The following is a 12,558-nucleotide window of genomic DNA, read 5'->3' as shown; positions in this document are numbered from 1 at the left end:
AAAATTACACATACATTACGTCAGTTAACTTCGTTTCCTAATCCAAAATTAACCTAACAGTCTGAAAGTAGAGTATATATGTGATTTAGATATATATACTAATGTGTGCGTGCACATACATGTATACACACGTTATATACATACTACTCATAATCATATAATTTGACAGGTGTGAGTATAGATATAGAATATATGGTTTGACAAATGTATGAGTAAACTACAAACATGAGGTCAAAAAAGTTTATACGCATTTTAAATATATATTTTTTTAAAAGTAAAGCAATGATACCTGGTCATCATCATAGTTAGGATCTTTCACATCTACCTCCTCCACATCATATACCTGTCCAGGTGTACCCCAGACACCTTTGCCTCCTGCACCACCTGAAAAAATTTAGAATTGAGAAAGGAAAGAGCACAAAGTTCACAAATTTTAACTTTAATTGAAATCTAAAATAATTCTAAATGTCAGACGTTAATTAAATAACAGCCAAAAAACTATTTTAATTTCTATGCTAGTCTTTTTTCCAGTTAAAAGTTATACCTTAAACCTCTTTTTATTCAGATCACTGCTTTTTCAGTAATGATTAGATAGTATATATTTTAAAACCTATTTCCAAAACATCAAGTTGAAATAGCTTATAAAGTTAAAACTAAAAAGGCAGATGCTTTAAAATAAAAGCAAAAAAAAAGATCAGAAAAACAGCTATATCAGGGACCTCAGGGGAGGTGATATTACAGTTGAGCTCTAAATTTTATTTGACATTTCTTGGGACCAGAACAAAAAGAAATATGCTGAGCCAGTAAGATGTGGCATAGAAAACTCAACAAGGGAAAAATTATTTAACAAAGAAGCACAATGACCACTATCAAATGTTTTAAAGTCAAATACTCTTTAGATATAAAAGTACACGTTAAACTATACTTTGCAACTAGCAATATGTTACAAATAACTAATTGCTATTTAAGCATTAACAGCACCAACCATTGTTTCTGTCTACTTCTATATACAAACCAACTAGAAGTTTAACAATTCCAACTTTCAAAGTTGCTTTTCTACATAAACGTACTGAAATATATTTATAAGACTCAATATATTGTGTTATCTTTAAAGAACTTTATAGTATCACCAATGTTTTTGGAGGTTTTTATTTTATACCTAGAGTATAATCCTTGCCACCAGAGTAAAGCAGAATCTGATAACTAGCTTTCATTTTGATCCAACCAATGGTTGTAGAGCCATTCAACAAGAGTAACAATTTTTGACAGATCACAAAAACATTTTGCAAGAATCCTAGACTACAAATTGAAGCTCCCACCATTTGGAAGCTGGTGAAATCTCCAAGTAGTAGCAAAATCCTACCACAGACAGAAGCTGACAAACCCCTCATTCAACAAAGAGTTAAGCACCTATATTGCTAGACACTACTCCAGGCACTGGAGATATAACAGTGAAATAGACCATTCCACTTCAGTACCCAAAATAAACAGAGCTAAAGAAAACTCAGAACTAGATCTACGAAATCATTAAAGTTCTGTTCCAGATATTAGCAAATTTATATTTATCATGTATTTTTAACAATGGACATAATTAGATTCATTAGATAATAGGTATGATGAATTTCTGACCCTACTTCTTTCAAGCAAAGTTAGAGAGTACATGCACAATTCATAACTGTGAAAAGCATCAGCGTGTATTTTGCTGGAAATGAGATAAAACTCTGCTCAAGAAAACTAAATATATTCAAACAAGCAAAAGGCTCACCTTAAAGAAACAGTGGGATGGTCCTCAGATTATTACTATGTAATAATATATACAAACCATAAAATCTTACATTATCACTGTTTAAATTTCTCTCATTCCTAAAAAAAGGCAATTATAGTACCAGAACTGACAGTATTCTTTTCCATTTGTTTCTTTGGCCGTGGTATATACCAACCTTTCTTTGGTAGTCCCCTTCCTTTCCCAGATCTCGATCGCCTATCTAGCAACCTTCCCTTTGGACTGGTTGGTACAGTTACTCCACTTCTAAGGGCTTCACTTCCATTATCACTGACCGAATCGCCTCTGCCAGAGTCCCGGGATGAGTTTTTCCGTAGTCGTCTTTTAGCCTTGGCATTAATTCTAGCTTCGTTAATGGAAGATGCCGAAATCCAATTTCCATTTATTTCATTCTTTATTTCCTCAGTCCCAGCATTTTCTTCATCGCCAGAAAAGAGAGAGTCACTTAAATTATCAGGATCTTAAGGAGGAAAATGAAAAAAGAAAATTCTAAGTAAGTGTTTTAACCATCCATCTACTGTTACACCAGTTATAGTCGTAAGTTACATTAGGTTGAATCACATGAAATTACCATTTTGGGAAGTCAGTAACAGTCACATATTGTCAATTTCATATGATTCAACCTAATAAATGACAACTAAATATGATTAGTTTTCATATTATCATGGAAAGTAAACTAAGGCACTGAATTTTAATGAGCAAAGTTTACGGAAAACATGTTATCTCATGAGTTTAGATCATAAAATCCATGTAATATAAACACCAAATATAAAACCTTTAGACTTTTGTGAGCTAAGAGAGTTAAGCAATTGGAGATAGTAAGAAAAGACTAAAGATCTTGAAAGAAGGGAGATAAAGTAATATTTACAGAATGCCTACTATTATTTATGAGGCATTGTGCTGGGCACTTTGTCATCTACCCACAAGTTTGAGAGCTATTTATTACATCATTTATACAGATAAGGAAACTAAGGCTGAGAGTACTTAACTTGCCAAACACCTCATGATTAATTACAGATACTTAGGAAATATTACTAATCCAAAGAGCCTGACAGGCATTTGGCAAATAAGTGATCACATATGATTACTGAACTGAACTGTTGAGGCTTCACTGCTTTCAAAGATAAAAGCTTGCTTTCAAAGCCATCATCTCAAAGTTCTAATGCATCTCTCCAAACCTGACTCATATTACTTACCACCCTCTGAAAATCCTCCAGCCTAAGATTTGTACATTATCCCCTAAAAGATAGCAACGCATTTGGAGTTCCCAGTGGTCCCCTGTTTAGAATGTCATCCTCACTGCTCTTTTCAGTTATCAAAATCCTTTAGAATACAGCTCAAGTCTTACTTCCTCCATGAAAACTTTCCTAACAATTCTAGCCAAAAGAACACTAATGCTCACACATTGCTCATTTACCACATCATGTAAATCACTTTATTTCTTTTTATATAGCAATCTTGCTTTTCCAAATAAGTCATAAGCCTCAAAAGAGGAACTATGCCTATACTGTACTTCCTTGTATCCTCAGCATCTAGCACAGTATCCTTCATACTATCAACTCAAATGTCCGTGGAGATAAAATGACATGAAGACACTCAGCTTTGCTCTGAAAACTTTGTAAGTCAGAATGAATTAGTTGCCCCTGGGCAAGAGTTTTGTTTATTATAGTTAAGTCAGAGTTGAATCCCTGAAATGGTTTTAAATATTCCCAACTGTAATTAGGATGTGTTAAATCTATGTGCATGGACTTTAAATATGTTTTAAGATAATATGTTGCAACCAAAAATTTTTTAAATCTACCCATAAAAGGCATAGATGTGTCAAAATCTTTACAACTCTTGACAAAAAGTATACAAGTTAGGAACAAACTGTGGTAATCAAAAAACAAACAAAAACATTAAGTAGAGTCAAATTACTTCATTAGTCTCATTAAGTAGTCTCGCTGCCTTCCATCTTCAAACCATTCTCCAAACTGCATGGAGACTGATTTTCTAAAACATGCCCCCACTGAAAATCCTTTGAAGGTATTCCCACTGGGTCAAAAAAGTATTAACTCATTACCTTGTAACTTAAGGTCCTTCATGATCTTGCCCTTGCTAATATCACCAGAATAATTAATTGCTGACCACTCCCACAGTCAAATGGTCAGAGCTTGGATATCATAGGTAGGTGATGGGGGGGATGAGTTTGGCAGAGCAATACAGAATATATTAGAAAAAAGAGACAGTGGGAGGGCCGGCCCCACGGCTTAGCGGTTAAGTGCGTGTGCTCTGCTGCTGGCGGCCCGGGTTCGGATCCCAGGCGCGCAATGACGCACCGCTTCTCCGGCCATGCTGAGGCCGTGTCCCACATACAGCAACTAGGAGGATGTGCAACCATGACATACAACTATCTACTGGGGCTTTGGGGGAAAAAATAAATAAATAAATAAAATTAAGAGACAGTGGGAGACCAGCTAAGAAAATGTTCCAGTAATTCAGTTACAAGCTAACTGGAAAGAGCCAGGGTAGTAACTTTGGGGTAAATAAGAAAGTGACACTTTTAAAGAAAAAATAAAGGCCTTTTAAACAGACTAGATTAAAGAAGAATGAAACAATGTCTTAAAACGTTTTTAGACAAAGAGAGGAAGACAGTGTTAGGAGGGTGAGTTTGGGACATCATCATAACTAAATACTATGACTAGTAGTCATAGTAGTAGTACTTCTGTCATTACCATCACTATTGTTACATACTAGATATTACGCTAGGCACTTTAGATACATGGTCTATAATCCTCACAAAGCTCTATAATGATGCTGTTTATCCTCATTTTAGAGACGGAAGATGTTTCACAGAAAAGTTGCATATGTAATAAAGGATTGTGGCCAGGATTCAAACCCACATTTGAATCTCAGATGACTATAACTATAGAAAATACAAAGCTACAGTACAGCAGCGTGGTAACAGCTAAAGAGACAGGATGAACAAGGGAGTGAATGTAAAGAGAGAAAAGCAGAAGATCAAGAGGAAGGAGAAGGAAAGACCAGAGATCAGACAAATTAGATGGAGTTTCAAGTAAGTCTCAGTGACTGAAGAAAACATGAAACATCTACCTGTAACATACTGCTTTCATTATTCTACAATTAAGGTGAACCACTGAACTCACCCAGAAGAATAAGGACTTAGAAGTATAATGAAATGCTCTATACTGTCCCTTGGAGTACTCAAGTACTCAATTTAAATATATTTGCCATACTTGAGTTTCTTTTCTTCAACTATTTTAGTATCTTTTCAAATAGATCTTTGTGTATCTATAGTAGTAGACACACCTAGGTATATTTTTTATATTATACCTTATAATTCTTAACCCATGTTTATATCAATTGCTCTTTTATATTTGCTATTCATACTCACCTAAGTTTTGAGGTTCCATAACCACTACCAATCTCACTTTAAGAAAACCAAAATTAAAAACATAAAAAAACCTGAGTACAGAATGTGGTGACTTCAAAATTATTTTCTCCTGTGTACTAATTCCCTCTTTCTGAATTCTCTGACATCTCAATAGTAACCAATCCAATTATATTCCCATAGTACCAGACAACTGCATTTTCAAATACTGGTCCACTGAGTGGCATAATTAGAATTAATATTAGCACATTTTCATTTGTTACATACATACTACATGCTATGGGCATGACACACATACACTATACCTCACTTAATCCTGACAATAAAGCTATAGAGAGTGTTTTGAGTATTTATACCCCAGCTTTATACATGAGGAAACTGAAGTTCAGTGCAAATAACTTACTTTCCCAAAGTAAAAGAGCTGGTAAAAGTGAGAATTGGAATTAGTACCCTAGTCTGTCTGACTTGGACTATTTGCTACAGGAAAAATTTACTGCAAAGAAGGTCTGTCTTAGGCCTATCCAAGTATTAAAGAACTGTAACTCCTTTTTTTAAGGCAGTAGTGGGCAGAGGCATCAAGAACAGGGTTAGAACTAGGACGTGTTATAGTCAGAAAACAAAAAGTATAAAACTTAGAGCTGTGCTGTCTAATAGAAATATAATGGCAACCAACGATGTAATTTTACATTTCCTAGTATTCATGTTAAAAAGTAAAAAGAGGGGCCGGCCCTGTGGCATAGCGGTCAAGTGTATGTGCTCCGCTGCTGGTGACCCAGGGTTCAGATCCCGGGCGCGCACCGATGCACCGGTTGCCAAGCCATGCTGTGGCGGCGTCCCATATAAAGTGGAGCAAGATGGGCACAGATGTTGGCCCAGGGCCAGTCTTCCTCAGCAAAAAGAGGAGGAATGGCATGGATGTTGGCTCACGGCTGATCTTCCTCACCAAAAAAAAAAAAAAAAAACAGATGAAATTAATTTTAATATATTTTATTTACTCTAATAGACCCATCATATTTCAAAATGTAATCAACATAAAAAGTTATTGAGGTATTTCACCTTCTTTCTTTCATACCAAATCTCTTGAAATCTGGTATGTATTTTGCACCTACAATACATCTCAGTTCAGACAAGTAACATTTCAAGTGCTCAATGGCCACATATGGCTAGTGGCTACCATACTGGACAGCGAAGAAAAGAAGCAATTACCTATATGGGAAATACATTCTTAAATTGTATAATGACCATCCCCACCTCACTGAAGCAGAACATGATACCCATTTATAATTCTAAAAAAACAAGTACTCATATAGCTATTGTATATAGCAGCATCAAAATAATCATTAATTATCAGAGTAATTTTTTCAACTATAATTTTCTAGCACACTTTAGATCAGAAAGCTTGTAAATATAAAATGGCAAAGAATTTTCAACTTCAAAGTGTCTGTTCCTATCAAAGAAAACTATACAACTTGTACACAATACTGAATTAAAGTCACTGAAAAAAATGAAGCTATAGTATTAAAAAAATGAAGTATAAATATATTTAAACTACAGAAAATAGAAATCTTTTCAATATTAATAAAATTATAAAGCAAAGAATTATATAAAATATACAAATATCAAAAGCTCTTACTATTCCAAATATTTCAAAATCCTAATTAACTCTCTACAAAGATTATTCTGAAAGCTTTAAATACATTTTAAGTTGTCTGAAGTTACTCACCATTTGTACATCTAGTCCACAAAACAAATTTTATGATAATAATGTGCCTTTGAAGCATCATGGAAAATCAGGGAAAATACCCATAGGTAATTTATAATATATAAATTATTAGTTAGGAAAGATATCAAAGATACCAATAATAGTTTATATTGTAGAAATCACTAACTAGCTCATGTGAAAATATTAATCAGCAAGTTCATTATTCTCCATTCTGTACCATACAGTTTATTATAAATACTGGGGAATAAGAATGTATGGAATATGCAAGGATGGGCAGAAAAATAAAGACATGATAAATTTCCATAAAAATAAGAACCACAAACTTGATTTTAAAAATAATATGACTTGTTTTCTTGTAGCATGAATAAGAGAGTTTTTGAAGATGGTTTTAATATCATGTTTTCATAAAATTTGGTACAGCCTGAAACTTGCTCACAATACAGTCAAAGTTCAAGATACAATTACTTACCTGTGGAGTTTACATTCAGTATCTGCTCATTTTCTACATCCATTGTTCCTTAATTTCACTTGTACTGATTAAATTACCAAATGGAAGTCTTCCTTTGGGAGCTATTTCTTTAAAAAGAAAAAAAAAGTTTCAACATCTTCCAAACCAATATAATTAAGGCATATTCAGTTTACTTAATCATACTGTAAAAAAAAAAAAAAAAATCACCAAATAATTCCATTTTTTTAAAGGGTTCACTCTACTTTCAAGGATAGCTTACCCTAATTAACATTTGGTTTCAAACTTCTTGACAAGTTTATCTGTGTCAAAAAAAAAAAAAAGCCCAGGGCCGGCCCCGTGGCTTAGTGGCTAAGTGTGCGCGCTCCGCTGCTGGCGGCCCAGGTTCGGATCCCAGGCACGCACCGACACACTGCTTCTCCGGCCATGCTGAGGCCGCATCCCACATACAGCAACTAGAAGGATGTGCAACTATGACATACAATTATCTACTGGGGCTTTGGGGGGAAAATAAATAAATAAATAAAATCTTTTAAAAAAAAAAAAAAGCCCATATTTCTGGATGTACCAAAGCTTCCCTTTAAATTGAAATTAAAAGATACATTTGCTATACAGTTTATTTCAAGTTAAAGTAGTATACACACACTCCCAAATTTTTTAGGAATACCAGGCCTCATAATTAATCTGATATTCACAAATACTGGATAGTTTGCTACCAATGAATTATGAGAACTATTACAAAAGGCAAACACCACAGTTCTGATTAATCAAGACTATCACACAATAGTGTTATTTTTCATACTACAACATATCTGAAGGCAGACATATCTGCCATTTCATCACACAAGTATCTATAATTACTATTATAAGACTTTAGGAGAAAATTTTTAAATCAGCATTTTCTGTAATGAGGGCATTATTTTTACAATCTGAAAAATCCATTCTTTTTTAAAAAGCTTCCCTATTTTAGAAAGAAGTAAGTACAATGACATTAGCATCTCAGTATTTTAGACTTCGGTTTCAAAATGGCTTAGAAATTATTAATGCTGGAAGGTTATGATGAAATCAGTTAACTTCTATTTAGACAATTGACAGTGATATAAATTCAACGTTACCTGAAAGACTATCAAAATATATTTTCATAAAAACTATTACCAGAAGGTATAACCAAATATGATTTCAGAATCTCTCTGGAAATATTTTTTAAATAGTGGTTTAGAGTACTAAAGTATTTATCTGTTTAAGCCATATAGGTTAGATATAAGTCCTCCCATTCATTTACAATCATCTCACTAGCAGTGTGCTCTTCTAAGATATTAAAATGTACAAATTAATGAAAAGGACTAATAAACTAATTACAGAGAAGTATATCTTTTTCATATAACATAACCTACTGTTAGAAGTCATTTTAGGATAATGATATATGATGCCTTCTGGGACTCAAAGGTGAAACTGACTTTTAAATTCCTCAGTATATACTATTTTAACATCTTATAAGTTTATAGCCCTTTTCTCCAGGAAAGGATATTATTTTGTAAAACAAAAATAAACACACCTTATGCTAAAATTATACACTTCTCAATACAGCATAATCCTTAGGCTACTAAGATGCTATCATATTGCTTCCAAAGTTAAGAAAATGGTGAGATGGCTCTTTAATGCTATTCAGAATAAACAGACATATATGATTCTACATTTTTTACCTTTCAATATCATAATTCCCCCCAACTTCACATTTAGGGGAAAAATGAACCTTAAAAATATGTACATAGGGGCTAGCCCCATGGCGTACTGGTTCAGTTTCGCGCGCTCAGCTTCGGCGGCCTGGGTTCGTGGGTTTCAATCTCGGGCACAGACCTACACCACTCCTCAGCCATGCTGAGGCAGTGACCCACATACAAAATAGAGGAAGACTGGCACAGATGTTAGCTCAGAGCTAATGTTCCTCAAGCAAAAAAAAAAAGAGGAAGACTGGCAACCAATGTTAGTTCAGGGCTAATCTTCCTCACACGCAAAAAAATATACGTGTATATAGAAATACACATAGATGTATGAACAAAAATAGTTTGGAAACCTAAATATTTAGTGACCTCCGTGGCTGAAAATGCCACATCTGTTTCATCTCAGTACATGAATTACGTGTTATAGGAAAGCAAAAATGTCATATGATGTGTGTATGAGTTTTTTAAACCAGAGTTACATTAAAAAGTCTTTTTTTTTCCGGGGCTGGCCCGGTGGCACAGTGGTTAAGTGCGCGCGCTCCGCCACGGCGGCCCGGGCTTCGCAGGTTCAGATCCCGGGGGCGCACTGACACACTGCCTCTCAAACCATGCTGTAGTGGTGTCCCATGTAAAGTAGAGGAAGATGGGCACGGATGTTAGCCCAGGGCCGGTCTTCCTCAGCAAAAAGAGGAGGATCGGCAACAGGTGTTAGTTAGCTCAGGGCTGATCTTCCTCACAAAAAAAAGTCTTTTTTCATACTTGATGCAAGTAGAATCTTTGAGAGAATACTTTCTGCAGTGCCTAGCTAATAAAGGAAATGAAATGATTATAACTGACGTAATAAAGCCCTTTATAATTCAAAAAGAATTTTACATGTATCACTTCATGTACCTCTCAGAACAATGCTGAGGTAGGTACTCCACTTTGCACACAACTGAATAGATTCAGAGAAGGTAGGTGATCTGTCCAGAGACAGCTGCTCAGTGGAATAACCAGGATTAGAATCCAGACCTTCTAAAGCCAGTACTGTTTGCACAAATTCAATACAAGATTTGAATATCCCACAGGAAGATTCTTTTCTGGCATTAACAGAGAGAAGCTTATTAAAACATACACTCTTATAGTTGTATCGAATTTTTAAATACTGCTTTCCAAACACTAAAAATAATATTTATTTTAAGCTATTATACAGAAGACGTTCAGCTGGGCAAATTATCTGGTAATGACTTATCTATAACTTACCAAGTTTGTTTTTATTAAGTAATCATAAAAAAACAGTCCTGTCTGTGTCTTTAGACAATGATAACACAATCAAGAACTCAATCACACTTGATAGTGACACGGACGTTTTAAAAGTTTAGAGAATAAAGATATGTTCCATGCTTTTACTCTCTCCGAAGTAATGGAATTTTTTTCCAGTTAACAATCCTTAAGATTTTTGCCCAAAAATTAAAATGTAAAGCAAAAAATCTAAACCCTGCAGCCTTCATATTAAACTGTAAAATTAATTTTCAATAAGAAAACAAAACTATACACATAAGTTAAACAAAATTAAGTTTGAAATTAACCACTGTTTTCATTTCTCCAATGTGTTTCACAGAAACATACAATCAGAAGTATGCCAAGACATTCCCTGAAAGATAGAGCCTCACCCTCCCACTTTATTCCCCTCCCCCAAAAAATCTACTTCCTGAAATATACCTCATAAACCACTGGGACACTTTCTGGAGTCAAGTTTAGGCCATATGATAACTAGAAAATTACTTGCATTCACTTCTGGGCTACAATCACAGCTAATTAGCAACCTAATATCAGCTAAAAGCTTTCATCCATAATGATGCAAAAGTGAGCACTATGGTAAATATCAAAGTGTCATTTATTTTTGCACTCCTGGCAACTATTCTTCCTTTCTCATTACTACAACAGAAAAACCAATCAAAATATAATTCAGGGGCCGGCTGGGTGGTGCAGGAGGTTAAGAGCGCGTGTTCCGCTGCAGCGGCCGCGATTCGCAGGTTCGGATCCCCGACGCGCACCAATGCACCACTTGTCAAGCCACACAAGCCACGCTGTGGCAGTGTCCCATATAAAGTGGAGGAAGATGGGCATGGATGTTAGCCCAGGGCCAGTCTTCCTCAGCAAAAAGAAGAGGATTGGCAGATGTTAGCTCAGGGCCAATCTTCCTCACACACACGCACACACACAAAAATATATATATATATAAAATTCAAAGATGCCTGCTGAGATATTAAGGAATTTAATAAACTCATAATGAAAGAAAATTAAGGGCATAAATACCAATAATTAAATTTAGAACACATCTGCAGTGGCCCCTTTTTTAAAAAGTATATGGTGGTTTCCTAAAAAGCCTTACTTTAGCAAGAACGCCAAAATTCTAAAACTTAATAGTAAAAATACAAGTAAAAACAAGCCGTGAGTTTTTTTCCCACTCCAAGCTGCATTTGCAATCGTTTAACTCGCCTGTAGATACCACACAGTTGCTGCCTCCGTGGCCGGTTCTCACGGGGGCCTGGGGAGACCGGCGATACTGACATCTGCAGACAGTTTTGAACCTCTTGCAAAAAGAACCCTCCCCAGGTACACTGCGGTACCAAATTGACAAATGCAGCAGACACAGCATGCGTTTCACAGAAAGGGGGCTCCCTTCTCGGCTTTGTTGTCTCTGGGAGAATTCATTTAAACTAAAAGAGCGACCCTTTGCCCGAGGAGTGGCGCGGCGAAGTTGGCGCAGGGCCGGGGCGGCGGGCACGTGTCCGCCTCCCAGCTCCCCCCGCCCCTCCCGCGGGCGCAGGGACGCCCGCGGCCCCCAGCCCGGGCCGGGGGATGCTGAGCCGGGGCGGCCGGGGCTGGGCTCGGGGGCGCGGGCGGAGGGCCGGCCGGGGGCGGGGAGGGCGCAGACCTTCCTCCCGAGATCTCAGTCGGTCCAGAAGCACGCCTCCCCACGCCCCCTGCCCCAATAAAAATGACCACGCGGCCTTCGCCTGAGGAGGAGACCCCCGCCGGCGAGCGCCCCGCGCGCCCCGCTAAATAAGGAGGGGGTCCGGGAGGGGGCGGGCCCGCGCCGCCGCGCTCCGGGCCCGGGCTCAGAAGGAGGGAACCGGGGCCGGCCGACCGCAGCCCGGGGCGTTAGAGCCGGCGCGGCCTGGCCTGCGGGGCCCCGAGGACGCGGCCAGACCCCCGCCCGCCGGCCCCGACCTGACCGGGCCGCCGCGGCCCCCCGCCCCCTCTCCCTCCCAACGTGCGGCTGCCTCCGGGGAGAGACGCGGGCTGGGGGAGGGCGCAGGCCTCCCGAGCGTGCGAGCCGCCCCGCCGGTACTGACCCCTTGAGCCGCTGCCGCTGCCGCCGCCGCCGCCGCCGCCGCCGCTCGCCCAGGTCCCTGGTCCGCCGGCCCCGACCCCGCGCCTCAGCCTCCACCGCCGCCTCGGAGCGTCTCTGGCCCCTCTCGCTCTGTT

At 38.0% G+C, this 12,558-nt stretch overlaps 1 protein-coding gene across 1 annotated transcript in view; it reads right to left on the bottom strand.

The window, feature by feature from the left end:
* The window catches only part of PDCD4 (programmed cell death 4), a 26,312-nt gene extending 13,754 nt beyond the window's left edge, over window positions 1–12,558 (bottom strand). Inside the window, exons 1-4 of the mRNA XM_087432576.1 lie at window positions 12,426–12,558; window positions 7,367–7,473; window positions 1,941–2,243; window positions 290–384 (exon numbers count right to left, since the gene is read on the bottom strand). Coding sequence (XP_087288702.1) covers window positions 290–384; window positions 1,941–2,243; window positions 7,367–7,409 — 441 coding nt within the window. The 5' untranslated portion in view covers window positions 7,410–7,473; window positions 12,426–12,558. The remainder of the gene's footprint in view (window positions 1–289; window positions 385–1,940; window positions 2,244–7,366; window positions 7,474–12,425) is intronic.

The sequence above is a fragment of the Ceratotherium simum genome, chromosome 6 (assembly GCF_057802395.1).
Source record: "Ceratotherium simum simum isolate JZ-2026a chromosome 6, ASM5780239v1, whole genome shotgun sequence".
NCBI classification, from domain to species: domain Eukaryota; kingdom Metazoa; phylum Chordata; class Mammalia; order Perissodactyla; family Rhinocerotidae; genus Ceratotherium; species Ceratotherium simum.
The sequence above is the reverse complement of the archived record's forward strand: the minus strand, read 5'-3'. Positions and strand labels throughout refer to the sequence as shown.